The sequence below is a fragment of the Scyliorhinus canicula genome, chromosome 3 (genome assembly GCF_902713615.1).
Source record: "Scyliorhinus canicula chromosome 3, sScyCan1.1, whole genome shotgun sequence".
Lineage (NCBI taxonomy): Eukaryota > Metazoa > Chordata > Chondrichthyes > Carcharhiniformes > Scyliorhinidae > Scyliorhinus > Scyliorhinus canicula.
The window spans coordinates 196157038-196181717 of NC_052148.1; the positions used below are offsets into that span (position 1 = coordinate 196157038).

At 45.3% G+C, this 24680-nt stretch overlaps 1 protein-coding gene across 2 annotated transcripts in view; it reads left to right on the plus strand.

Moving 5' to 3' along the window:
* The first annotated feature begins 10033 nt into the window (after positions 1 to 10033).
* Positions 10034 to 24680, plus strand: part of arhgap10 (Rho GTPase activating protein 10) — a 263126-nt gene continuing 248479 nt past the window's right edge. The window contains exon 1 of one of the 2 annotated variants that reach the window (XM_038791966.1): positions 10034 to 10710. In XM_038791966.1, coding sequence (XP_038647894.1) covers positions 10557 to 10710 — 154 coding nt within the window. In that variant the 5' untranslated portion in view covers positions 10034 to 10556. The remainder of the gene's footprint in view (positions 10711 to 24680) is intronic. The other variant, XM_038791965.1, reaches the window with a different exon arrangement.

The window sequence follows — 24680 nt, forward strand, 5'->3', positions numbered from 1 at the left end:
TTCTTCATGCTGACAACTTTAAAAGTTTAGCTTTACTGAAAGGTGAATAAATCGACCGGTCCCCTGTTTCCCCCCCCCCCCCCCAGAAATTACGGCATTATATGAAATTCACATTTTTTGATAGATTGAGTTTTATCATTTATATGTGTGCGGATCATAGTGTTTTGTCATTGTTTAAATAGATTTTTAGTATGTTAATTCCCCATGAAGGCCAGTTTTTCTCTCCTGAATATGATGGCATAACAAGTATGTCAGTGTAGCCATGTACTGAGCACAGATTTAAGAATGTCATAATGCTGCAGTTCGGTGGAGCTGGTTCTGAGATCTGACTCCTGTATCATGTCAAGTTCCATTGGGCCATTATGCCAGTTAATTTTTAACAGACTAATGACTATCTGCTTCTTGGGTTGGACCTCAAAACACTTAAAAGACAGGACAAAGTCTCCCACTTCTCTAATTCGATTAGATAAAATTGAGACTCAAATGTGTGTCCATTTATCTTGCTCGCGAGAGTTTCTATTCCTTCAGGAGTTGGACGTCCCGTGCACAATCTCCAGAAAATACTACACTCTGTCTTTTTCCATATAAAAGAGAAGTTGTATACTTTGGTCAAATAGCAAGACCAGCAATCAATGCACCCTAAACAGCCAAGAAAATGAAGCAGACAAATCAAATGAGATCATTTGTTTTGTGCAGATAGGCAGCTGTATTTACCCACATAACAGCAGTGATTGTATTTTACAAGTAACTAATTGGATGTAAAGCACTTTGGGGCATCCTGAAGACCTGAGAATGTGCTGGATAGTTGAAGATTCATTTTAAAATGCAAGGAATTCAATTTTACACCCAGCAGAGTGATTGTGTCCCAATTATACCAATGCAAATACAAGGGGCCAGATTCTCCATCTCTGAGTCTAAGTGCTGACGCCAACGGAGAATCCAACATCAGAAAAATCGGCGCCACACCTGCACTGATTCTGCTACCGGTGAGGAGCTAGCACCCGTGGAACACCATCGAAACCCACAGAAAACGGTGCAGGAATCGCCATGTGCAGCTACATGGCTGCCTTGCCAGCTCTGGTAATGGTGTTGCGTACCCGTTCACCCGACCTCGCATCTCACCTCCTGGCCACCATCCACCACATCCCCCGCCCTGGCAGAAGCCCCCCGGCCAGTGGCATGACTGTTGCCGAAGTATGGCACTGCTGAACACTGTCCATACACCACCTCTCTCTCAGCAGCCACCACGCCAGGTTCACGATTTGCGAGAGCACACGTGGACCACGCCATCAGGAACTTGGCCCATCAGAGGCCCACTAATGATATGCAAACGGTGTTTCAACTATGCGCACCGTGCGTTGCATTGACACCATTCTTGTGGAGGCGGAGCTTCGCGACTCAGCATCAAACCGGCGTCTGCCGTGATTTCGGTGTCGGACGCTGTTCTCCGCCCAATCGCACACCTCGATTTCAGGGTCGGCCAACGGAGAATCCCTCCCAAGACCTTTCTGCATGAAAAACAAAATGCACCATACTATAGTTAGAATATCTACAGTGATATCTGTTAACTATAAAATGTAACACACGTATAAGGAATTGATGCACTGTGTTTCTTAAACTATTCAGACCAAAAAAGAGAAAAGAAAGCTGAGAAAAATTAAACAATGCTCAGACAGGCTTCATTGAGCACACATCTGAATCGATGGTTGTTGAAGAAACAAAAATATAAGATGGTGTCAATGACACAGTAACTTCACTTAATGCCAAGGATGCACCAGTGTTAAATTAAAAGTAAGATAGAAACCTGCGCTGAGAACCCTATTTTTGCCCCTGTGTGCTAATGGTTCACTGACACCAACTAACGTCAAGAAAATGCTGATTAATACGGGATGCCCTTCGGATTATACATCCTCAACAATAAGCAGAACAAAGTGTCAATATCCTCTGGAGGGACACTCGTAGGAGTTCTGAACCCTAACCCAAGGAAATAACATGAAATGAGCCCGACCACGAGGTCTCCGCCTCCATTTCTGTTGGCATAGTTACTGTCCAGATTTTCACGAGGAACAATTCAAGGAAGTAGGATCTGGTGCCACTTTCCCTGAACAAGACTGTGAGTGTCTTAGTGGAGTTATTTATAACTGCAGCATGAAAGGAGGTGTCGAGATGGGCCAGCATGAATCGGACAGATAGGGGAACACTCCAGGCCACTTTCGAAAGTTCCCATTTACTCATAAGTTATGAATAGGACGTTCTCAAAAAAAAGGAGGAAGACATTGATGAATTACTCAATGCTTTGCTAGATCACAAATAAAAATAGATATTTAATGAGGAAGTCAGCCAAAACCTTGATGTGCCAACTCCAGAGGGAACCTTTCCTCCAGTTGTGGTTGTAGGGTATCATTCTGAACAAGTCAGAAATGTCTCAGCTGACCAATGTGATTTGTCCCACATTTAATTCAAGAACAAAGAAGAGCTGGAGAACTGTACCTACGAGGAAAGATTGGAGAGTTTGGGGTTGTTTTCCTTGGAACAGAGAAGGCTGAGGGGTGACATGATTGAGGTGTACAAAATTGTGACCGGTGGAGATAGATTAGACAGGAGGAATCTTTCCCTTGGCAGAGAGTTCAAAACCCAGGGGTCATAGATTCAAGCTAAGTGGCAGAAGGATTAGAGTGGCACAAGGAAAAATATTTTTACGTGGAGGGCGATGGGCGCCTGAAATTCACTGCCCGAGTTGGTGGTATTGACAGAGACCCTAAACTCATTTTAAAAGTACCTTGATCTGCACCTTAAATGCTGTGAATTGCAGGGCTAAGGGCCATATTCTGGAAGATAGGATTAGAGAGGGCACCTGGGTGTCTTTGGGCCGGCATGGACAAGATGGGCCAAGTAGCCCCCCTCCATGCTGTATAATTTCTATGGTTCTATATAGCATCCATGGAGACTCATCAGAATGCATTGCACAGAATAGCTGCATGGTTATATTTAAGGTCCTCGCCCACCATGGGTAATCTATCATGCAAAGGACTAGGGCCTAGAAATTTAACTGTGTTGGACATTGTCTACCTGCTGCCAAATGCCACCTGAGGCCACAAACTGTAGCATTGACGCAATGTGTAGTTCCCACTGGAGGCAAGTAACTTGACATTTTGGTATAGGAGGGATCGCTCATGTTAGGTTCACATGCAGGCAAGATTTAAAGCAGCCAGCTAATTGGAGGCTTTCGAGAAGGTGCTGAAAGATTCACAATAACTGTTCTAGGGTTGAGAAATTTCAGTTAAAAGGATAAATTGGAGATTTTGGGATGTTCTCTTTGTCATAATATGCACCCATGCACATCATGAGGTAAAAGCAGGCAGTGACAGACACCCAGGTGAGCCAATCAACTTACAGAACACGACCAATCACAAGACAAGACACCAGAGGGGGACTTCTATAAAACACACGAGGCATCAGCACTCTGCCTCTTTTCCACTGGTGATAGCTATAGTAATAGTCAGGGTGTACAAATCATTCAACACCTCCAACACGTTGATCAGAGCTAGCCTGGTCTAGATAGTTAGCTTTAGTTACTTAGGGTAGTAGACAGTCAACCCACAGGCAGCTGTGTGTTTCGTTACTAGAGTTCAGTAAATCTTATATTGAATCAACACCTTCGTTTGGTGTGTACTTGATCAGTTAATTGCATCGTGTGCAGTCCGTCTTACCCCAGGGTGAACAAAACAACACTGTTTAGGGAATATAAAGTTGAGAGGAGTTTTGATAGAAGTGCTCTAATCTTGGGGATCTGAAGATGGTAGGTACGGACAAACTCTGCCCATCGGTGGAAAGGGCAAGAGCCAGAGGATGACGACTTAAGGTGAATGGCAACAGAACCAATATCAACATGAGGGAATCTTTTCTCGCAGTGAATGGTTAGGACCTGAAAAGCACTGCCTGGGAGTGTGGTGGAAGAAGATTCAATCATGGCTTTCAAAAGGAAAATAGGAAAACACCCAAAGAGTGAAAATTTGCAGGGCTTCAGAGAAAAGGGTGGGAGAGTGAGACTACCTGTATTGCCCTAGCGGAAAGCCGCATGGACACAATGGGAGGAATGGGTCTCCTGTGCTGTAACCAAGCAAACATTTTGTAATCATGGAAATGAGATGCATATGCTGCATACAGAACTAATTTACTATTTTGGACTACCCTAGCTAATTGGACACCGCAGGCTGACTTCATTTAGCATAATGAGATGCTAACCAGCATGAAGGATGCCTTTACCAATGATAGCTGAAGGGATCATGCAGTACTGACAGTTTGGTTGCTGGATCACTGCTTTTGGCTACTGTTTGATTCCTAAGCATTTTTTTGCTTTGTTCTACCATGTTCAGAATTCATTTTCTCGACACGGACAGACCGTAGTCTGCTATTGCATTGCTTCTGTTTGAAAGAAAGAAAAACTTGCAATAGTTCAATGCCTTTCACAACCTCAGGGTGTCCGAAAGCACTTTGTACAACCAGTTACTTTTGAAGTGTCGTCATTTTTGTAGTTCTGGCACACAGATTGTGTGCCAGAAAACATGGGTGATCTGATGAGACTCCCTCAGGATACAGCCTGGTTGGGAGCATGAATGGAGACTCTACAGAGCAGGACAAGCCACCAGAAGGGACAGAAAAGGAAGAAGGGCACTTAATAGGATAACATGTCCACAAGGGTCTTAAGGAAGCAATTCCCCTACCTTGACGTCCTTGGGGAGGAATGCACAAGGCACTTTCTCTTTACCAAGCAGCTTGTCATCGAGCTATATCAAATGATGCAGTCACAACTACAGGCTCAAAAAGGGCATAGATGCTACTGCCTGTGGTTAATTGCCAAGGTCACCATCACACTTAACATTTGTGCTGCAGTTTCCTTTCAGGCTGAAAAAGGTGACACTAATATCTTCTCACAACTTGCAGTGCCACTGATGTATCAGGGAGATCACCGAGGGTTTCTACACCAAGGGAGTTTACATGGTCTACTGATAGAGAGAAGCAGGATGAGTGAGCATGTTGTTTCTCCCACACAGCAGACCTCTTCATAGAGCAAAGGGCATTTGCTTGGTTGTACCAAATCAGCACTATGTAATATTTTTCAATTGGAAGGGATTAACAACATAAGAAATGGGAGTAGGAGATTTCTGCTGGTGCTAATGTACTGAACAATCGCACAAAAGGTGGCTCACCTTGGGAACTTCAAATTAGGCCCTTTTAACCCATAAATTGGACACCAAAACAACAAAAACCCACCCACCCTTACACTAAACTTTAAAAAAATTAAAATACCCAATTTATTTTTTTTCCAATTAAGGGGCAATTTAGCGTGGCCAATCCACATCCCCTGCACATCTTTGGGTTGTGGAGGTGAAACCCACGCAGCTATAGGGAGAATGTGCAAATTCCACACAAACAGTGACACGGCCCGCGATTGGACCCGGGCCCTCGGCGCCGTGACGCAGCAGTGCTAACCACTGTGCCACCGTGCCGCTCCCCCCTTACCCTAAACCAGGCATTGTCAAACTCGGAGGCGCGACCCACGGGTCGGGAGGGTCAGGGAGCCGTCTGTCGCGGTGCTCCCGTTCGCGCAAATCTGCGCGCAACAGCTACAGCAGCTGGCTGTTACTAACACCGACTGCAAGCGGCCTTCAAAATGGCCACGAACATGTAAAAAAAATGCCGAAACTATGCGCATGCGTGCCGATGATCGGGCCGCACGCGCAGTGCGCCCGCTTTTTTTTTTTAAACGGTCGTAAATTTTTGTTCTACATGTTTGGGGGTTTTTTATTCACTTTATACATTTAATTTTTATTTTTTTCATTTACAAGAAAAAAATGCAGAACAGGTGGAGACGCCATACTTTCCGACACCAGAAGGCTTCACCTTCATCCAACAGCCTCCATTGGAGGAGCATATACGAGCGCCAAAGGGACCCAAAACCATTTACTCCATTTTTGTCAGCAGCAAACAAGGTAAGAGAAAATGGTGGGTCGTGCAGGTCGGCCGGCGTGGGTCGCGCAGGTCGGCCGGTGTGGGTCGCAAAGGACGGCCGGGTTGGGTCCCGAAGGTTGGCTGGTTGGTAAAAATGGATCCCCGGAAAGAAAGTTTGAAGAACACTGCCCTAAACGAACAACCACTCAAGGAAATGCAGCACGAGTCAGGAGAGGAGGATCCAGACTCGTAGACATGTGAAGCGGAGCAGGATATGGCAGACCGAGAGGGATCACCAGCGAGAAACACTGGCTCCTCCTGACGTCAGCGCGCTGACCCAGGAGAAGATTTGTTTTTAAAATTCAATGCAGTCATCCTGCCTGAAGCAACGGCAGGTCATGCGCCCGGAACACATGCTCTGGTCATGATTGCGATTCCTCCATGTTGTCAGCAGCAAACAAGCAACAGGACTGTAAAATTTAAAATGGATCGTTTTGTTATAAGGAAGAAAGGGCAGAGATACAAACAGGCCAGGATCTCACAACTAAACCTGCTGGAGAGAGTGGCTCAGGAGAATTGCAAGCAGCACAAAGCAGTCCTGGTGTGAGCTCCAGGACCTCTGATGAACCACCCATGCAGAAATGTAACATTGAGTGACAAAGCAAGTGAGATCATGAGGACCAAGCAGGCTCACCTGCCATATTAAAGGTAAGCGAAAATGGTGGTCGTGAAGGTCGGCTGGCGTGGGTCGCGAAGGTCGGCCGGTTGTTAAAAAAAGAGTTCCCGGAAAAAAAGTTTGAAAAACGCTGCCATTGCCTTTGCCTCCCTGATCGCCCGCTGGAGATTTCTGCTTGGCTGGAGATCAAGAACGCTACCCAAAGACGCAGACTGGCTGTCCGACTAAGTGTCATTCCTAAATTGGGAGGGATAAAATTCTCAATTCGGGGATCGGAGGAAAGCTTTCACCACACATGGAAGCTATGCACCACCTGTTTCTAGACCTGTCTGTGACCAGCACCAATAAATGAAGGGGGATGGGAATGGAGAGCAGTGACAAAAGCAGACAATGGAGGAAGGGGAAGGGTTGGAGGAGGCAGGAGAAGGTGAGGCAGGAGATCACCAAACAGGATCAGGATAGGGAAGGCAGAGGAGCCAGGGGAGTCGAAGGGCAAGGAAGCACATGGGTGCAATCATAACAACGACAACAATGTACACCTAGGTTGCACCAAACATGCCACTGATATGTTTTAGTACCAGGTGGCAACAAGTTAATACGGCATGGTTGTGGCCCAAAGTTAAGGCCCCCACATCTGTACATGTTACCTTTGCATACATGCCTGTTTATAGTCCTAATTTTTTCTGTTATTTTTTCCTCATGTACCCACTCTGTAAATATATCTTTCTTACTTTGGGGTGTTCCCTGTAAAGTTATTATAATTGCAAAACCAATAAAAAATTCTTTAAAAAAAAAGAAATGGGAGTAAGAGAGACATAGAACAGTACAGCACAGAACAGGCCCTTCGGCCCTCGATGTTGTGCCGAGCAATGATCACCCTACTTAACCCACGTAACCGGTATGCCCGTAACCCAACAATCCCCCCATTAACCTTACACTACGGGCAATTTAGCATGGCCAATCCACCTAACCCGCACATCTTTGGACTGTGGGAGGAAACCGGAGCACCCGGAGGAAACCCACGCGCACACGGGGAGGACGTGCAGACTCCGCACAGACAGTGACCCAGCCGGGAATCGAACCTGGGACCCTGGAGCTGTGAAGCATTGATGCTAACCACCATGCTACCGTGAGGCCCCAAATCATCTTGTTGATGACAATACATCTTGTTGAGCCTGCTCCACCATTCATTGTGATTATGGCTGATCTTCAACTCCAATTCCCACCCACTCTCACTCTCCATATCTTTTGATTCCCTGAGAGACCAAAAGTGTCAGTCTCAAATATATTCTGCATTCACGACAGTCCTCCCTGAGCTGACTGCTGCTGCCACTTCCTCCCAGGCAGCGATGGCTGCACTGTGGCTGACTCTCCATGACTCTCAGAGGAGCAGGGCATCCTGTCTGGCCTCCACCGCGTCCAACAGCCTGGCCAGATCGCCATCGCCGAATCGTGGGTTGGTGACATTGGCGGCCTGGCTGCAAGCTGGACCCTGGAGCTGTGAAGCAACTGTGCCAACTACTGTGCTGCCCTAATGTTAGGGCTCCTTGATGCCAAACTTGGTCAAAGGTTGCCTTGATGTCAAGGGCAGTCAATCTTACCTCATCCCTTCAGTTCAGCTGTTTTGTCCATATTTGAACTAAAGCTATAATGAGGTCAGGAGCTGGGTGACTCTGTCAGAACTAAACTGAGCAACAGCGAGCAGGTTATTGCTGAGTAAGTGCCATTTGATAGCACTGTCAACACTTTCCATCACTTTGCTGATGATGGACAGTAGACTTTAGGGGTTCTAATTGGCCAGGTTGGATTTTTCCAGCCTTTTGTAGACATGACATACCTGGGACATTTTCACATTGTTGGGAAGATGCCAGAGCACAAGTCTTCAGTACAATGGCTGGAATGTTGTAGTTTCAGTAACCAGTCTCTTCAGCCATTTCTTGATAATTGTCTTGTGTGATCAGGGGGAAATGATTCAGTTAGTTTGAATGAATGAGTCATAGTGACCTGAATGACATTCTGCGTCTGCATTAATTTTGTCAAACAGCACACTTGGTCAATTCGTCAATTGAGATAGTATTTCACTTCTTTAACCTGGGTGAGTCCTCGCTTCAATTGATTTTGTGAAGACACATTAATTTAACTAGAACTGTACAACTTTTTCGCCAGTTCATAATCAAGCATAGACTAAACTATCAAGTCTCAATATACCTGATATTAAAAAGTTAATTTTATGAGCTCCCATGTATGCTCCTGTTGAGTGAGGTTTCCAACTGAGATAGAATCCCAGGTAATTAATTTTGAGGGCTATATTTCTAATGCCTCAGTAGTTTTTTTTTCTAATTTCTCCACTCATCCACCATTTCTCCTCCTGAAGGTAGTTACTCAAACTTCCACATGCCTGTGTTGGCTTTCCAATTTGTCTAATTGGTCAAATTTTGTGATATACCCTGAAACATTAAGTGACCATAAAGACTATTCCATGCCAAACCCAAGCCCTTTTTTTGCTCACATTGACATAGAAACACTTTCAACTGAGGCCAAATAAAAAAATACTGCAGATATTAGAAATCTAAGAAAAATGCTGGAGGAACAGAGTAAGTCAGTTGGCATCTGTGAAGAGAACAGACAGGTTTCCCTTTCGGAACAACCTATTTGTTGAACTCTGAGCAAAAAGTGCAACAACTTGTAATTGTATAGCATCTTTCACGCAAAGAGGCTTAACACTGAATGTAAACGTGTCTGTTCTCTTCACAGATATGGCTGACTTAGCGTGCATGTTCCAGCATTTTCAGTTTTTTGTTTGTCCCAACGGCGGTCACTCGATGTAGATGAAAGCAGGATGGTTCCAGAATGAAATTTCAATGCACACTGCCCCTTGGCCCTGAACAGTGCACTATGCATAGTCCAATTATGATGTGGAGATGCCGGCGTTGGACTGGGGTGGGCACAGCAAGAAGTCTTACAACACCAGGTTAAAGTCCAACATGTTTGTTTGGAATCACTAGCTTTCGGACTGCCGTCTCTGATTCCCTTTCGTCCCCCCCAGCTCCCGAAAGGAGTTTGTGTGTCCCTGCCGGAATTTCCCAGGAAGCAGTTTTTTTGCCAGTCCCCTGAGGAAGGAGCTGTGCTCCAAAAGCTAGTGATTCCAAACAAACCTGTCAGGCTTTAACCTGGTGTTGTAAGACTTCTAACTAGTTCCAATCTAGCATTATGTTTGCCAACCGAGCCACCTGTTGTGTGGTGCAACTTATTTTTTCTATGTACCTCAAATGCGTTCGATCTTAGCATTATTATTTTTGTTTTACTCCTCTCCTTATTCCCACGTCCGTTCAGCTGAACACAAACATTTAGTTCAACGTTCATCTCTGCCAAGTACCAAAGGGGAGGTTTTACCGCCAAGGGGTCAGGAATAAAGCAACAATTCCGATAGTTTTGGTGTGGCTCTCGAGGCAACTGTTTTGACTTCTCATCCTCAACGTAAGCCACGGTGTGTGAAGAAGCAAGTATTACACTGGTGTGATTTTTATAGTGGGTCGGGTGTCGTTGCGACTGAGGCGGATTGCTCAACGAGCGTCGCTATTCCTCCGGAGGCAACTGGGAGGGTCTTTGAGAGACTCTTCCCACAGAGAGGGAAGGCTCCGCCCTCACGCCGCACAGACAGTGAGAGGAGGAGGAGGGGGTAAAAACTTCCCAAACACATTGTAACTACCGCCTCGATACTTTGTCGCGGCGCCCTTCTTCCTGCCGTCTCGGATTCCCTTTCGTCCGTCCCCCCCAGCTCCCGAAAGGAGTTTGTGTGTCCCTGCCGGAATTCCCGGGAAGCAGTTTTTTTTGCCAGACTCCGCGGGATTTCCTGGTGTGGTGAATCTTCCTTCACCGACCCCCCTCAGTCACTGCCGACTGTGTAAGGATTTGAAGGCGGGAAATAATGGGTCTGCAGCCTTTAGAATTCAGTGACTGTTACCTGGAGAGACCTAAATTTCGGGAAAGGTTGAGAGCGCACGAAGCCGAGTTGGAAAAGACCAACAAGTTCATTAAAGAGTTGCTGAAGGATGGGAAAGCGCTTGTTGCAGCCACCGATGGTGAGTGAAGGTTGGTTGGGCTCCCGGTGGCGGGCTGGGCTGGGATTGAGAGTGAACAGTGTCACAGATCCTGGCCAGGAGGCCGGGCCTGGGGTACACTAGTGTTGGTGTGAGTTAGTAAAGACTTCTTCACTGTTGAATGACCCCACCCCACCTTGTGATTTAAACGCCTACAGTTGCAAGTTGATTTAGTCTGTTCAAAGGTCTTGAAAAATACTCTGAAGCAGCTCGGGTGGAAATATCGTGTTGAATGTGTTTATTCCCATTTCTATCAGCTTTCTTGTTGCTGCCCATTCTGCCTGCAGACTGTATTTCCCATCCACTGAAAAGGCTTTCACTGTGTTAGGGATCTCAGGATGTCTTGCTGAAATTGTGCAGTGCATTTGGCAGACTGCACTGTTAAGTACTGTGTGCATTATTGGCCATGGAGGGTAATATTCAAACCCTGGATAGAATGGATCTCAAAAGGAAAGCATTTATGTAGAGCTTTTCACGACCTCGGGGGTCGACTCAAAGATGTTTTGTGAGAGAAGATTGAGTGATGAGGAAGAGTGGAAAAACTGGGACACTGCAGCCTGGGAAAAGGAGAGAGATTTGGTGCCTGATCGACATGCACAACATACTAAACCTAACAGAGAAAAAAAAACTACAAGGTTTCATTGAGCCATCACACCGTGCATTCTGTCAATCTTCTTGAACCTCTCGGCATTGCTATCACCCCCCACCTTCGTAAACCATCTCTTAAATGTACCGTTGTTCTCCTGTAAGTTTTTAAACTAAATGTATGTGTGAACTGTCTTGAGGTCCCTGCAAAGAAGATGTTCTCTTATTTTAAAGGTGCAATATAGACACAACTAATTATAGTTTTAGTCCAACAGAGTATAGGTTAAAGGCTGCCTTAACACTGTTTGGAAGTTCTTCATAGAAGCAGTGACTTAAAGTTGGAATAGACTTTCAGATGAAGTTTTCAGAGGCAAACACTCTTCCTCAAGAGACTACTGGATGTAAATATCTTGGGGCCAGATAGATGAGGTCAGGTGGGTTGAATGGTCTTACTCAACTTGGCGGCTCAGTAGCACAGTGGTTAGCACTGTTACTTCACATGCCAGGGTCCCAAATTCGATTCCCGGCCTGGGTCACTGTATGTACGGAGTCTGTACGTTCTCCCTGTGTCTGCGTGGGTTTCCTCCGGGTGCTCTGGTTTCCTCCCACAAGTCCCGAAAGACATGCTGTTAAGTAATTTGGACATTCTGAATTCTCCTTCCGTGTACCCAAACAGGCGCCGGAATGTGGCAACTAGGGGCTTTTCACAGTAACTTCATTGCAGTGTTAATGTAAGCCTACTTGTGACAATAAACATTGTTATTATTATTATAACTATGTATCTTCTATTCTGATGGAACCACCTCTTTTGCTCCAGTAATCATCTAAAGTACTCTTTGTGCATCCTTGACCCTCTTTCATACCCAACTCTCTGATAGTTTGGTGTCAATTTTTAACTGATTCCACTTCTTTGACTTAAAATTAATATATACTAGAGCCTAAAATAGGAGAGACCAATATTGTTTTACTGAGAAATTGAGAAAGGGGCTGTTTAGCACAGGGTTAAATCGCTGGCTGTGGAAGCAGACCAAGGCAGGCCATCAGCACGGTTCGATTCCCGTATCAGCCTCCCCGAACAGGCGCCGGAATGTGGCGACTAGGGGCTTTTCACAGTAACTTCATTTGAAGCCTACTTGTGACAATAAGCGATTTTCATATATAAATGCTTTGTGAGCAGTTCACTTTCCTCTCCCATTCCTTTTTTTAAGCAAGGGATTGAGGGGTACCACTAACATGTTCGGATATTTCAAATATTATAAAAATTATTAACTTCTCCTGAAATTAACTAATTGTAGAAGTGTTGAAAGTTTTGTACATGACTAATAATGACATAAAAGCATTGATAGAAATAGCTATTCTTAATCAATTACCAAATTCTGAGAGTAGGGAAATAAAGAAATGGATTGAACCCAATATAGAATCAAAACTTTGCTCGGTGACTCATCAAAACAACTTGTTTCAGATCTGCAGCATGGTGGTTAATGATGATCTGACCAAAGATCCTTTTTGGTTGAAACATTGCATTGTAAATTTATTACGAGATCTGAACTGCACTTTGTCTTTCAAAATGCTATTCTGGCTAGATTATTGCCTGGATATAATGCATATTATTTTGCATTGAACAATAACATTTTGTTGTGTGCAGGATGAACACACCTGGAGTATTGTGCACAGTTTTGGTCCCTTTTTTTGAGGAAAGATGTAGTGGCATTGGAGGCAGGTCAGAGGAGGTTCACTAGGTTGTTTCCTGAGAGTTTGTTGTATGAGGAGAGATTGAACAGTTGAGGCCGATGCACTCTAGAGTTTAGAAGAATATTGGGAGATCAAATTGAGGTATACACAATGATAAAAGATATGGATAAAGTAGACGTGGAGCGGATGCTTCTTGTGGGGCATCCTAGAATGAGAAGTCTTCGGATAAGAGGTAGGAAATTTAAAGCAAAAACAGAGTTGAGGAAAAATAATTCCCAAAGTGTTCAGTAGAATGCGCTATCCCAGAGTGCGATGGATGCTGGGCGAGTGAGTAAATTTAAGGAGGAATTAGACAGATTTTTAATTGGTAATGGATTGAAGGGTTGTGGAGAATTGAATAGATGGTGGGGTTTAGACCAGGATGAGATCAACCATGATTGTATGGCGGAGCAGTCTCGATGGGTCAAAAGGCCTAATTCTGTTCCTATATTTTATGAACTTATGAACATTGCAGATTCTACTGGTGGGGCGAGGATGCAGTGGCCCCAGCACAAAGGTCATGATCCTGACCAGTCATCCGCTTCAGTATTGTTAGCACATTTCTCAGAGGTTCCTTGGTCTTAAACAGTGAGTTTTTCCAGAGCGAGGAAGACATTTAGCTGCAGGAGGTCAGGAAAATCCATGTTGCTGTGAGATATGGTGAATCCTAGAATTAGAGAAAAAAATAAAATGTGCTGGTCTGATATTTGTAGCTGATTGCTTTGTGAAAGGTTGCACAGGGGTTTGGAAAATCTAAAATTCAAAGCCCACTTTCACCACTAAAGTGACCACTAAAAAGACACTAAAGCCAACAGACTTGCTCTGGTGCAAATGATGGAACCCATTGTGGATGGGCTGTTTCATTTTAATTGAAATTAGCAGTATATGAGAGTGGCAATGAAGAGTTGGGTTAGGTTTGTTGAAGAGAAGTTAATGTATTAGGATGTTGTTTCCCCAGCAATTTTTCTGCTCCACGCCATGAAGGTCTTGATTCCTTGCTGGACCATTATTGCACAGGCACTATACGCATTTAGCATTACCTCCATTGTTAGATTTAACATTATAATGTGGGTCATCTGCTTGTTCATCTGTGGAGGACATACAATAGTGAGCCCAGTCTTGTCATCACATGTGGACTATCAACCGAGTTTGCTGGATTGCATTAGGGAGCTGGGATATGTGCCTGAGTTCTAAACCCCCCCCCCCCCCCCCCCCCCCCCCGTCTCATTGGCCCAGAGGTTCTAACTGAAACACCCCAAAAAATGCTAAGATTCTTTGCAGTGTGCCCTGACTAAGACCAGCTAACTCAGTATTTCTGGACAGTGCATCTGGGAATTTTGTGGCTCAGCTACTCGGATAGTTAAATTTGATGTTATTTCTGCAGAATCATTTGAAGCAGAGCATGAAAGCAATTTGATACACTAGCCTGACACTTCATGAGTAGTTAATGCTGTCACAATTATGAGGTTCGTAAGATTGTTATTATATGATACAGATTGTTATGACAACTATGATTTTCTAAGTTTTGACTCGGGAATGGTCCCACTAGATTGGAAGTCGGCAAATGTTACACCGCTTTTCAAGAAAGGAGGGAGAGAGAAAACAGGGAATTGCAGACCAGTTAGCCTAACATCAGTTGTTAGGAAAATGCTGGAATCTGTTATGAAGGACATCTTAACAATGTACTTCGAAAAGCATAATATGATTTGAACAAGTCAACATGGTGTTACTAAAGGGAAATTCTGTTTGATAAATTTATCCACGTTTTTTGAGGATGTAACTAGGAGGGTAGATAAAGAGGAACCAATAGATGTAGTATTCTTGGATTTCCAAAAGACATTCATTAAGGTGCCATGCAAAAGGTTAATAGTCAGGATAAGGGGAAGGATTTTCTGGTCCCACCCATCCTGAGACCAGAATTTTCCCACCCGAGGTCAACAGACGTTTCTATGATCCGTGAAATTTTCCATCCTGCTCACAACGATTTCCATGGCAGGTGGGATCGGAAAATGTACCCCAAGGGCTCAAGGAATGGGGGGGGGTAATATATTAGCATTGATAGAAGATTGGTTAACAGAGAGTGGGCATGAACAGAACTTTTCCAAGTTCATAGACAGCGAATAAAGGGACGGCCGCAAGGACCAATACTGGGGCCTCAGCTATTTACAATCTACACCAATGTTTTTCAAATTTGTTTTTGAGAACCACACCCACCAGCCTTCTTCGTGATCCACCGTTATTGCTTACCTTTAATACGACAGGTGAGCCTGCTTGGTCCTCACTACTCACTTGCTTTGTCATTCAATGTTACATTTCTTTTTAATTAATTTATGTGGGGATGTGGGTCTCGCTGGTCAAGCCAAAATTTATTGCCCATCCCTAGTTTCCCTTCAGAAGATGGTGATGAGTTGCCTTCTTGAACCATTGTAGTCCCTGAGGTACACCCACTGTGTTGTTAGGGAGAGAGTTTCAGGATTTTACCCCAGTGAAGGAACGGTGATATGTTTCCAAGTCAGGGTGGTGACTGACTTGGAGTGGAACCTCTAGGTTGCTCTTGTCCTTCCAGATAGTAGTGGTTGTGGGTTTGGAAGGTGCTGTCTAAGGAACCGTGGCGAATTACAGCAGTGCATCTTGTAGAAGGCACACAGGCTGCCACTGTTTGTCGGTGGTGGAGGGATTGAATGTTTGTGGAAGGAGGAGCAATCAAACAGACTGCGTTGTCCTGCATTGTGTTGAGCTTATTGAATGTTGTTGGAGCTCCACTGATCCAGTCATGTGGAGAAGATTCCATTACACTCCTGACTTGTGCCTTGAATGTGGTGGACAGGCTTTGGGGGTTCAGGAGGCCAGTTATTTGTTTTGTTATGCTCTTGACGTAGCATAAGCTGCTTCCTTGATGTGCACTCTGACAAAGAAAGATTCAGACTTGGGAGATAGCTTTAACACATTTATTAAACTGTTACTGATTCTCCTACTTGGATTCGACTCTCCTGTTAATCCTGCTATAGCTACTCAGACTACCTAACCAGTCTGCTGCAATCCATGTGGTGGGCGTGATGTGTTTCAGTCAACCCTGTGTTCTCACTAAGTGTCTCTACTGGAAAGAGGAAGATCATGTGTGCTGTGTCCTTATATATGAGTTGGTGTAATGCCCCCCCTGTGGTAATGTCACGTGTGTGTGTGTCGTGAATGCCCATTGGTTGTGTCCTATCTTACTGGTCTATTGGTTGAATGTCTGTGTGTCATGTCTCTGGTGCTCCCTCTGGTATCTATTTAGTCTACGTGTATTTACATTAACCCCTTATGTATTTACTTTGATGCATATCACCACATCCCCGCTTTTATCGTGTTACATATTTTCTGTACAGTCTTAAAGAAAATTGAACAAAAACAGGTGGATAAGTGCAAGTTATGATGACTATACAATAGTATACAAGACCAAATAATAGTTGCGATGACTTTGAGGATAAAACAATACAAAATACAATAAAAGTTATGAGTCCAATAGGTCATGAATTTATGTGGTCTGGTATTGAAGTGTCAATGGTCACATTGTCATTCCACTGTGAATGCCGTCAGTGTCCTGGTGTTTGGTCATCAGGAGGTGTTCCAAGTGTTCAAATCACTTCATTGACTGATTTGGAGTCTTTTATTTTCGATGCTTATGGTAGCAATTCTGGATGGCATCTGTCCTGAAAGCCAGGTTGCCTGTTGGTAGTGTAGCAAACGTGAATTGGTAAGGTGCACCGTCCTGCCATGGTATGTCGTTGTACTGAACTGAGCTGAGCAGCAACAGTGTCCCTCATTTGCAGAGTTGTACCATGTCGTACCAGTCGTAGTTCCATTGGTGTTGTTTTTGTCGTGCTTGTTGACTTTGGTATGCTTCCTGTTATTGTCTTAGATATTGTTGAGTTGGTTGGTTTTGTTGTCGTGTTTGCTGTGCTCAAGGACCACACTCTTGTGTATTTACAGTGATGCATATCACCACATTACTCACCGTAGGATTCCCAACCTTTGACATGCCCTGGTAGCACAGTGTTAATATGGCTAGTCCAGTTCAGTTTCTGATCAATGGTAACCACCAGGATGGGGATCTCTGCTAAGAACCTCAGCTGACAATTTAAATTCTCGCTGCTTTCTTTGGGGGAAAAAAAGCATGATGTTTGTCCTCAAACTCGCCATGCTTGCATTGGAGGCCGTACAACAAAAGTTCACCAAATTGGTACCTGGGACGAAGGGGGTTGTTCTGTGATGAGAGGAAGAGTAAATAAAACTTATTTATTTGGAGTTTAGAAGAATGAGAGGCAATCTCATTGAAACCTACAACATTTTGGAGGAGCTTGATAGGGGAGGCGCTGAGAGATTGTTTCGGTTGTTCAGGAAATCTAAAACACGAGGGGCGGGGGACGCCGTCTCAGGATAAGAGACCAATCATTTAGGACTGAGATGAGAAGAAATTATTTCACTCAAAAGGATGTGAATTTTTGGAATTCTTTATCCTAGAAGGCTGTGGATGTTCTATCGTTGAAGGTTGGGTAGACAGATTTTGGGTGTCTTGGAGGACTAATGTCAATGTGGATTGGGCGGGAAAGTCGAGTTGAAGCTCCAAGATCAGCCATGATTGTACTGAATTGCAGAGCAGGCTCGATTGGCCATGTAGTTTACTTCTGCTTCTCTTTCCAATGTTTTGATGTTATGCTTTGGGACTGTGCCTTTAAAGAAGGGGGTCATGTGACCTGCTCTAAGTCTGCCTGACAGCAAGCCTGACTGGTTTGGTTGTTTTAGATTGTCAGAGGGGACCCAATCATTTTACTGGGGAGAAAGCACAAGGTGTTTACGCTTCAAGATTAGAGCATAAGCCTATGTATTCACAGTGGATAGAATGAGAGTTCCAGAAAAATGTTGGGACTGCTGGGTCATGAACAGTTCTGCATTAAGCTATCCACTTCCAAGATAAAGAAGAGTTGGGTCTCGAGGAGAGCTAATCAGCATTTCTACCTCAATGCAAAGCCCATGTAATTGTTTCAGTAATTTGTGGAATATAAGCATCATAGGTAAGGTCAGCATTTGTTGTCCATCCTAAAATATGCTTAAGGTACGTTCGACAGGCCATTGTCCGAGGCCTATTATTTCATCAATGATGTTTTGTCCATCAAAGGATCCAAACCGGGGGTGTTTGTTGATAGTTACGAACATACAAAATCTGGGCAGAAGTTGACTGTTTGGCTCATTGTACCTGCTCTGCAATTCAATAAGATGATCATGGCTGAGCTGTTTGTCTTTTGAACTCCACATTCCCATTTACCCCCTAATATTCTTTGATTCCCTTGGTTAGCAAGGATCTATCTACCTCTGCCTCAAAAATATTCAGTGACCCCGTTTCCACTGCCTTCTGAGGCTGGGTTCCAAAGTTGCACAAGCTTCTGAGAGAAAAAAAAAATCTCCTCATCTCTGTCCCACAGGGTAACCTCATTCCCCCCCTAGTTCTGAACTCCCCCACAAGGGCTGCATGGTAGCTCAGTGGTTAGCACTGTTGCTTCACAGTGCCAGCGTCCCAGGTTCGATTCTCTTCTTGGGTCACTGTGCGGAGTCTGCACGTTCTCCCCATGTCTGTGTGGGTTTCCACCGGGTGCTCCGGTTTCCTCCCACAAGTCCTGAAAGACAGCTGTTAGATGAATTGGACATTCTGAATTCTCCCTCAGTGAACCCGAATAGGCGCTGGAATGTGGCGACTAAAGGATTTTCACAGTAACTTCATTGCAGTGTTAATATAAGCCTACTTGGGGCAATAATAAAGATTATTATTATTACTAAGTGGAAGTATTCTTTCCACATCCACTTTGTCAAGACCATTCAGGGTCTTATATATTTCAGCCAAGTCATCCCCTCATTCTTCTAAACTCCAGTGGAAACAAGCCCAGCCTGTCCAACCTATCCACATAAAACAACCTGTAAATTCCTCGTATCAATTAAGTGAACCTCCTCTGAACTACCTTATTTACATGCTTACTTAAATTATATATTTTTTTTCCAATTAATCCGAACGGGTAGCAGACATCCTGAAGGGGGAGGGCAAACAGGCAGAGGTTGTTGTACATATTGGTACTAATGACATAGGCAGGAAGGGGCATGAGGTCCTGCAGCAGGAGTTCAGGGAGCTAGGCAGAAAGTTAAAAGACAGGACCTGAAGGGTTGGAATCTCAGGATTACTCCCTGTGCCACGTGCCAGTGAGGCTAGAAATAGGAAGATAGAGCAGCTAAATACGTGGTTAAACAGCTGGTGTAGGGGGGAGGGTTTCCGATATCTGGACCACTGGGAGCTCTTCCGGGGCAGGTGTGACCTGTATAAGAAGGACGGGTTGCATCTAAACTGGAGAGGCATAAATATCCTGGCCGCGAGGGTTGCTAGTGTCACATGGGAGGGTTTAAACTAGTATGGCAGGGGGGTGGGTACCGGAGCAATAGGTCAGAAGGTGAAAGCATTGAGGGAGAACTAGGGAATAGGGCCAGTATGGCTCTGAGGAAGAGCAATCAGGGAGATGTTGCTGAAAACAGCGGGACTGGTGCCCTGAAGTGCATATGTTATAATGCAAGAAGCATAACAGGTACGGCAGATGAGCTTGGATTAGTACTTGGAACTATGATGTTGTTGCCATTACAGAGGCTTGGTTGAGGGAAGGACAGAATTGGCAGCTAAACGTTCCAGGATTTGGATGTTTCAGGTGGGATAGAGAGGGATGTAAAAGGGGTGGAGGAGTTGAGCTACTGGTTAGGGAGAATATCACCGCTGTACTACGGGAGGACACCTCAGAGGGCAGCAAGGCTATATGGGTAGAGATCAGGAATAAGAAAGGTGCAGTCACAATGTTTGGGGTTTACGACAGGCCTCCCAACAGCCAGCAGGAGATAGAGGAGCAGATAGGCAGACAGATTTTGGAAACGAGTAAAAACAACAGGTTGTTGTGATGGGAGACTTCAACTTCCCCAATATTGACTGGGGCTCACTTAGTGCGAGGGGCTTGGACAGGGCAGAGTTTGTAAGGAGCATCCAGGAGGGCTTCTTAAAACAATATGCCGATAGTCCAACAAGCGAAGGGGCTATCCTGGACCTGGTATTGGGGAATGCGCCCGGCCTGGTGGTAGAAGTTTCAGTAGGGGAGCATTTCGAGAACAGTGACCACAATTCAGTAAGTTTTAAAGTGCTGGTGGACAAGGATAAGAGTGGTCCGAGGGTGAATGTGCTAAATTGGGGGAAGTCTAATTATAACAATATTAGGCAGGAACTGAGAATCTAGATTGGGGGCGAATGTTTGATGGCAAATCAACATCTGACATGTGGGAGGCTTTCAAATGTCAGTTGAAAGGAATTCAGGACCGGCATGTTCCTGTGCGGAAGAAGGATAAATATGGCAAATTTCGGGAACCTTGGATAACGAGAAATATTGTAGGCCTCGTCAAAAGAAAAAGGAGGTATTTGTCAGGACTAGAAGGCTGGGAACAGACGAAGCCTGTGTGGAATATAAGGAAAGTAGGAAGGAACTTAAGCAAGGAGTCAGGAAGGCTAGAAGGGGTCACAAAAAGTCATTGGCAAATTTGGTTAAGGAAAATCCCACGGCTTTCTACACGTACATAAAAAGCAAGAGGGTAGCCAGGGAAAGGGTTGGCCCACTGACGGACAGGCGAGGGAATCCATGTGTGGAGCCAGAGGAAATGGGCGAGTTACTAAATGAATACTTTGCATCAGTATTCACCAAAGAGAAGGAATTAGTGGATGTTGAGTCTAGGGAAGGGTATGTAGATAGCCTGGGTCTCATTGAGATCCAAAAAGACGAAGTGTTGGGCGTCTTGAAAAATATTAAGGTAGATAAGTCCCCAGGGCCTGATGGGATCTACCCCAGAATACTGCAGGAGGCTAGAGAGGAAATTGCTGAGGCCTTGACAGAAATCTTTGGATCCTCACTGTCTTCAGGTGATGTCCCGGAGGACTGGAGAAGAGCCAATGTTTTTCCTTTGTTTAAGAAGGGGAGCAAGGATAATCCAGGGAACTACAGGCCGGTGAACCTTACGCCAGTGGTAGGGAAATTACTGGAGAGAATTCTTCGAGACTGGATTGACTCCCATTTGGAAGTATTAGCGAGAGGCAGCACGGTTTTGTGAAGGGGAGGTCGTGTCTCACTAACTTGATAGAGTTTTTCGAGGAGGTCACAAAGATGATTGATGCAGGTAGGGCAGCGGATGTTGTCTATATGGACTTCAGTAAGGCATTTGGCAAGGTCCCTCATGGCAGACTGGTACAAAAGGTGAAGTCACAGGGGATCGGGTGAGCTAGCAAGATGACTACAGAACTGGCTAGGTCATAGAAGGCAGAGAGTAGCAATGGAAGGGTGCTTTTCTGATTGGAGGGCTGTGACTAGTGGTGTTCCGCAGGGATCAGTGCTGGGACCGTTGCTGTTCGTAGTATATATAAATGATTTGGAGAAAAATGTAACTGGTCTGATTATTAAGTTTGCAGACGACACAAAGGTTGGTGGAATTGCGGATAGCGATGAGGACTGTCAGAGGATACAGCAGGATTTAGGTCGTTTGGAGACTTGGGCGGAGAGATGGCAGATGGAGTTTAATCCAGGCAAATGTGAGGTAATGCATTCTGGAAAGTCTAATGAAGTTAGGGAATATACAGTGAATGGTAGAACCCCCAAGAGTATTGACAGTCAGAGAGATCTTGGTGTACAGGTCCACAGGTCACTGAAAGGGGCAACACAGGTGGAGAAGGTAGTCAAGAAGGCATACACATGCTAGCCTTCATTGGTCGGGGCATTAAGTATAAAAATTGGCAAGTCATGTTGCAGCTGTATAGGACCTTAGTTAGGCCACACTTGGAGTATAGTGTTCAATTCTGCTCGCCACACTCCCAGAAGGATGTGGAGGCTTTAGAGAGGGTGCACAAGAGATTTACCAGGATGTTGCCTGGTATGGAGGGCTTTAGCTATGAGGAGAGGTTGAATAAACTCAGTTTATTCTCACTGGAACGACGGAGATTGAGGGGTGACCTGATAGAGGTCTACAAAATTATGAGGGGCATAGACAGAGTGGATAGTCAGAGGCTTTTTCCCAGGGTAGAGGGGTCAATTACTAGGGGGCATAGGTTTAAGGTGCGAGGGGCAACGTTTAGAGGGGATATACGAGGCAAGTTTTTTACACAGCGGGGTAGTGAGTGCCTGGAAATCGCTGTCTGAGGAGGTGGTGGAAGCAGGGACGATAGTGACGTTTAAGGGGCATCTTGACAAATACATGAACAGGATGGGAATAGAGGGATATGGACCCCGGAAGTGCAGAAGATTTTAGTTTAGACGGGCAGCATGGTCGGCACAGGCTTGGAGGGCCGAAGAGCCAGTTCCTGTGCTGTACTTTTCTTTGTTCTTCTTTGTTCTTTGTTCTAATTAACGTGGCCAATCCACCTACCCTGCACATCTTTGGGTTGTGGGAGTGAGACCCATGCGGACACGGGGAGAATGTGCAAACTCCGCACGGACAGTGACCCGGGGCCGGGATTGAACCCGGGTCCTTGGTGCCGTGAGGCAGCAATGCTAACCACTGTGCCACCGTGCCAACCAGATGCTTCTTTAAATAAAGAAATCAAACTGCACCCAGTATTTGAGACATGCTCTCACCAATGCCCTGTATAAGTGAAGCATAACATCCTTACTTTTATGTTCAACTCCTCTTGTAATAAAGGATAGCATTCCATTGGCCTTCTTGATCATATGTTGTACCTGTATACTAGCTCTTTGTGACTCCTGCACTGGAATACGAAGATCCCTCTGCAGCCCTGAATTCTGCAGTCGTTCTCTATTTAAGCACCAGTCAACTTTTTTATTTTTCCTGCCAATGTGAACAACTTCATTTTCTCTCACATTATACTGCATTTGCCACATGTTTGCCCACTCATTCTATTTATATCTGTCAGCAAACCTTTTGTGCCTTCTTCGCTATATACTTTCCTACCTATCTATGTCGTCTGCAAATTGAGTTACCGTGCTTTTGTTCCCCTCATCTAAGTCACTGATATAAATTGTAAAATGTTGAGGCACAAATCCCTGCAGGGCTCCGATTGTCACATTCTGCTAATCAGATTTATGCATACCTTCTGTTTTCTGCCAGCCAACCAATCTTCTGTCCAGAATATTGCGCTACCCCTACACCGTGAGCTGTTATTTTCCGTAGTGTGGTAAATGTTTGGGTCCATTTGTATACAGCTCCTCAGATAATTAAACCTTCGTGCAAGAAGACCTGGATAACCCAGAGATTTGGGATGATAAGTGCAAAGTGGTCTTGACAGGGTGGATGTGGTAAGATTATTTCCGGTCCATGCCGCATTCGCTGACCCCTTCGTTGGGGGTGGGGGATGGGTGGAAGATGAAGGGCGATGGTGCTGGCTGCATTTATGAGGGAGATGGGGTGGACCCATGGAGGGAATGTTCGTTCTTTTTGCCAGGACACAATGTGAACTTGAGGATTAACCTTTTTGTTGTGAGAAAGGCGCTGTTGGCAGAGGCAAGGATGGCAGAATATTCTGCCATTGTCATCTTGGACCATGCTCCACATTGGGTGGATGTGGTCCTGGTGAAGGGGTCGGCACAGAGGCCTTCCTGGAGGCTGGGCCTGCTCGGAGGCTGGCCATGGGTTGTTGGCGGACCCAAACCTTTCCTCTGCACAGGGGAATGAGGCAGGGGTGCCCCATGTCCTCCCTTCTGTTCGCATTGGCACGGTAGCACAGTGGTTAGCACTGTTGCTTCACAGCGCCAGGGTCCCTGGTTCGGTTCCCGGCTTGAGTCACTCTGTACGGAGCCTGCATGTTTTCCCTGTGTCTGCGTGGGTTTCCTCCGGATGCTCCGGTTTCCGCCCACAAGTCTGCTGGTCTTTTTACGAAAATGTTTTTTTTATGGGGGTGGAGAGGCTGATTTTGTCATTTGTGTGGGCAGGGAAGGTAACAAGGGTTAGGGGGATGGTGCTTGAGGAGGGACTGTGGTATGAGGTACTGTGGAGGGTGAATGCCTCAACATTGTGTGCGAGGCTGAGGTTGATACAGCTAAAGATAGTGCACAGAGCATACCTGACAAAGTTGGGGATGAGTGGTTGTTTGAGGTGGTAGAGGATATTTGTGAGCGATTGTGGGAGAGGCCCAACCAATCACGTACACATGTTCTGGTCCTGCCGAAGTGTTGGAGAAGTTTTGGGGGTCGTTCCTCAGCACCATGCTGGCAATTGTACATGTAGATTTAGAGCCCAGTCTCCTGGTGGCCACATTCGAGTTGTCAGACTTGCTGGAGTTGCAGACGGAATGGGGCAGATCTTGTAGTCTTTGCATTATTGATCGCTTGCATGCGGGTCTTGTTGGGGTGTAGGTCAGCTTCTCCACCCTGTGCCTCGGTATGGCTGGGGGAGAGTACCCAATTCATTTTTCCAATTAAGGGGCAATTTAGCTTGGCCAATCCACCTACCCTGCACATCTTTGGGCTGTGGGGGCGAAACCCACTCAGACACAGGGAGAATGTGCAAACTCCACACGGGCAGTGACCCAGAGCCGGGATCGAACCTGGGAACCTGGCGCCATGAGGCAACAGGGTTAACCCACT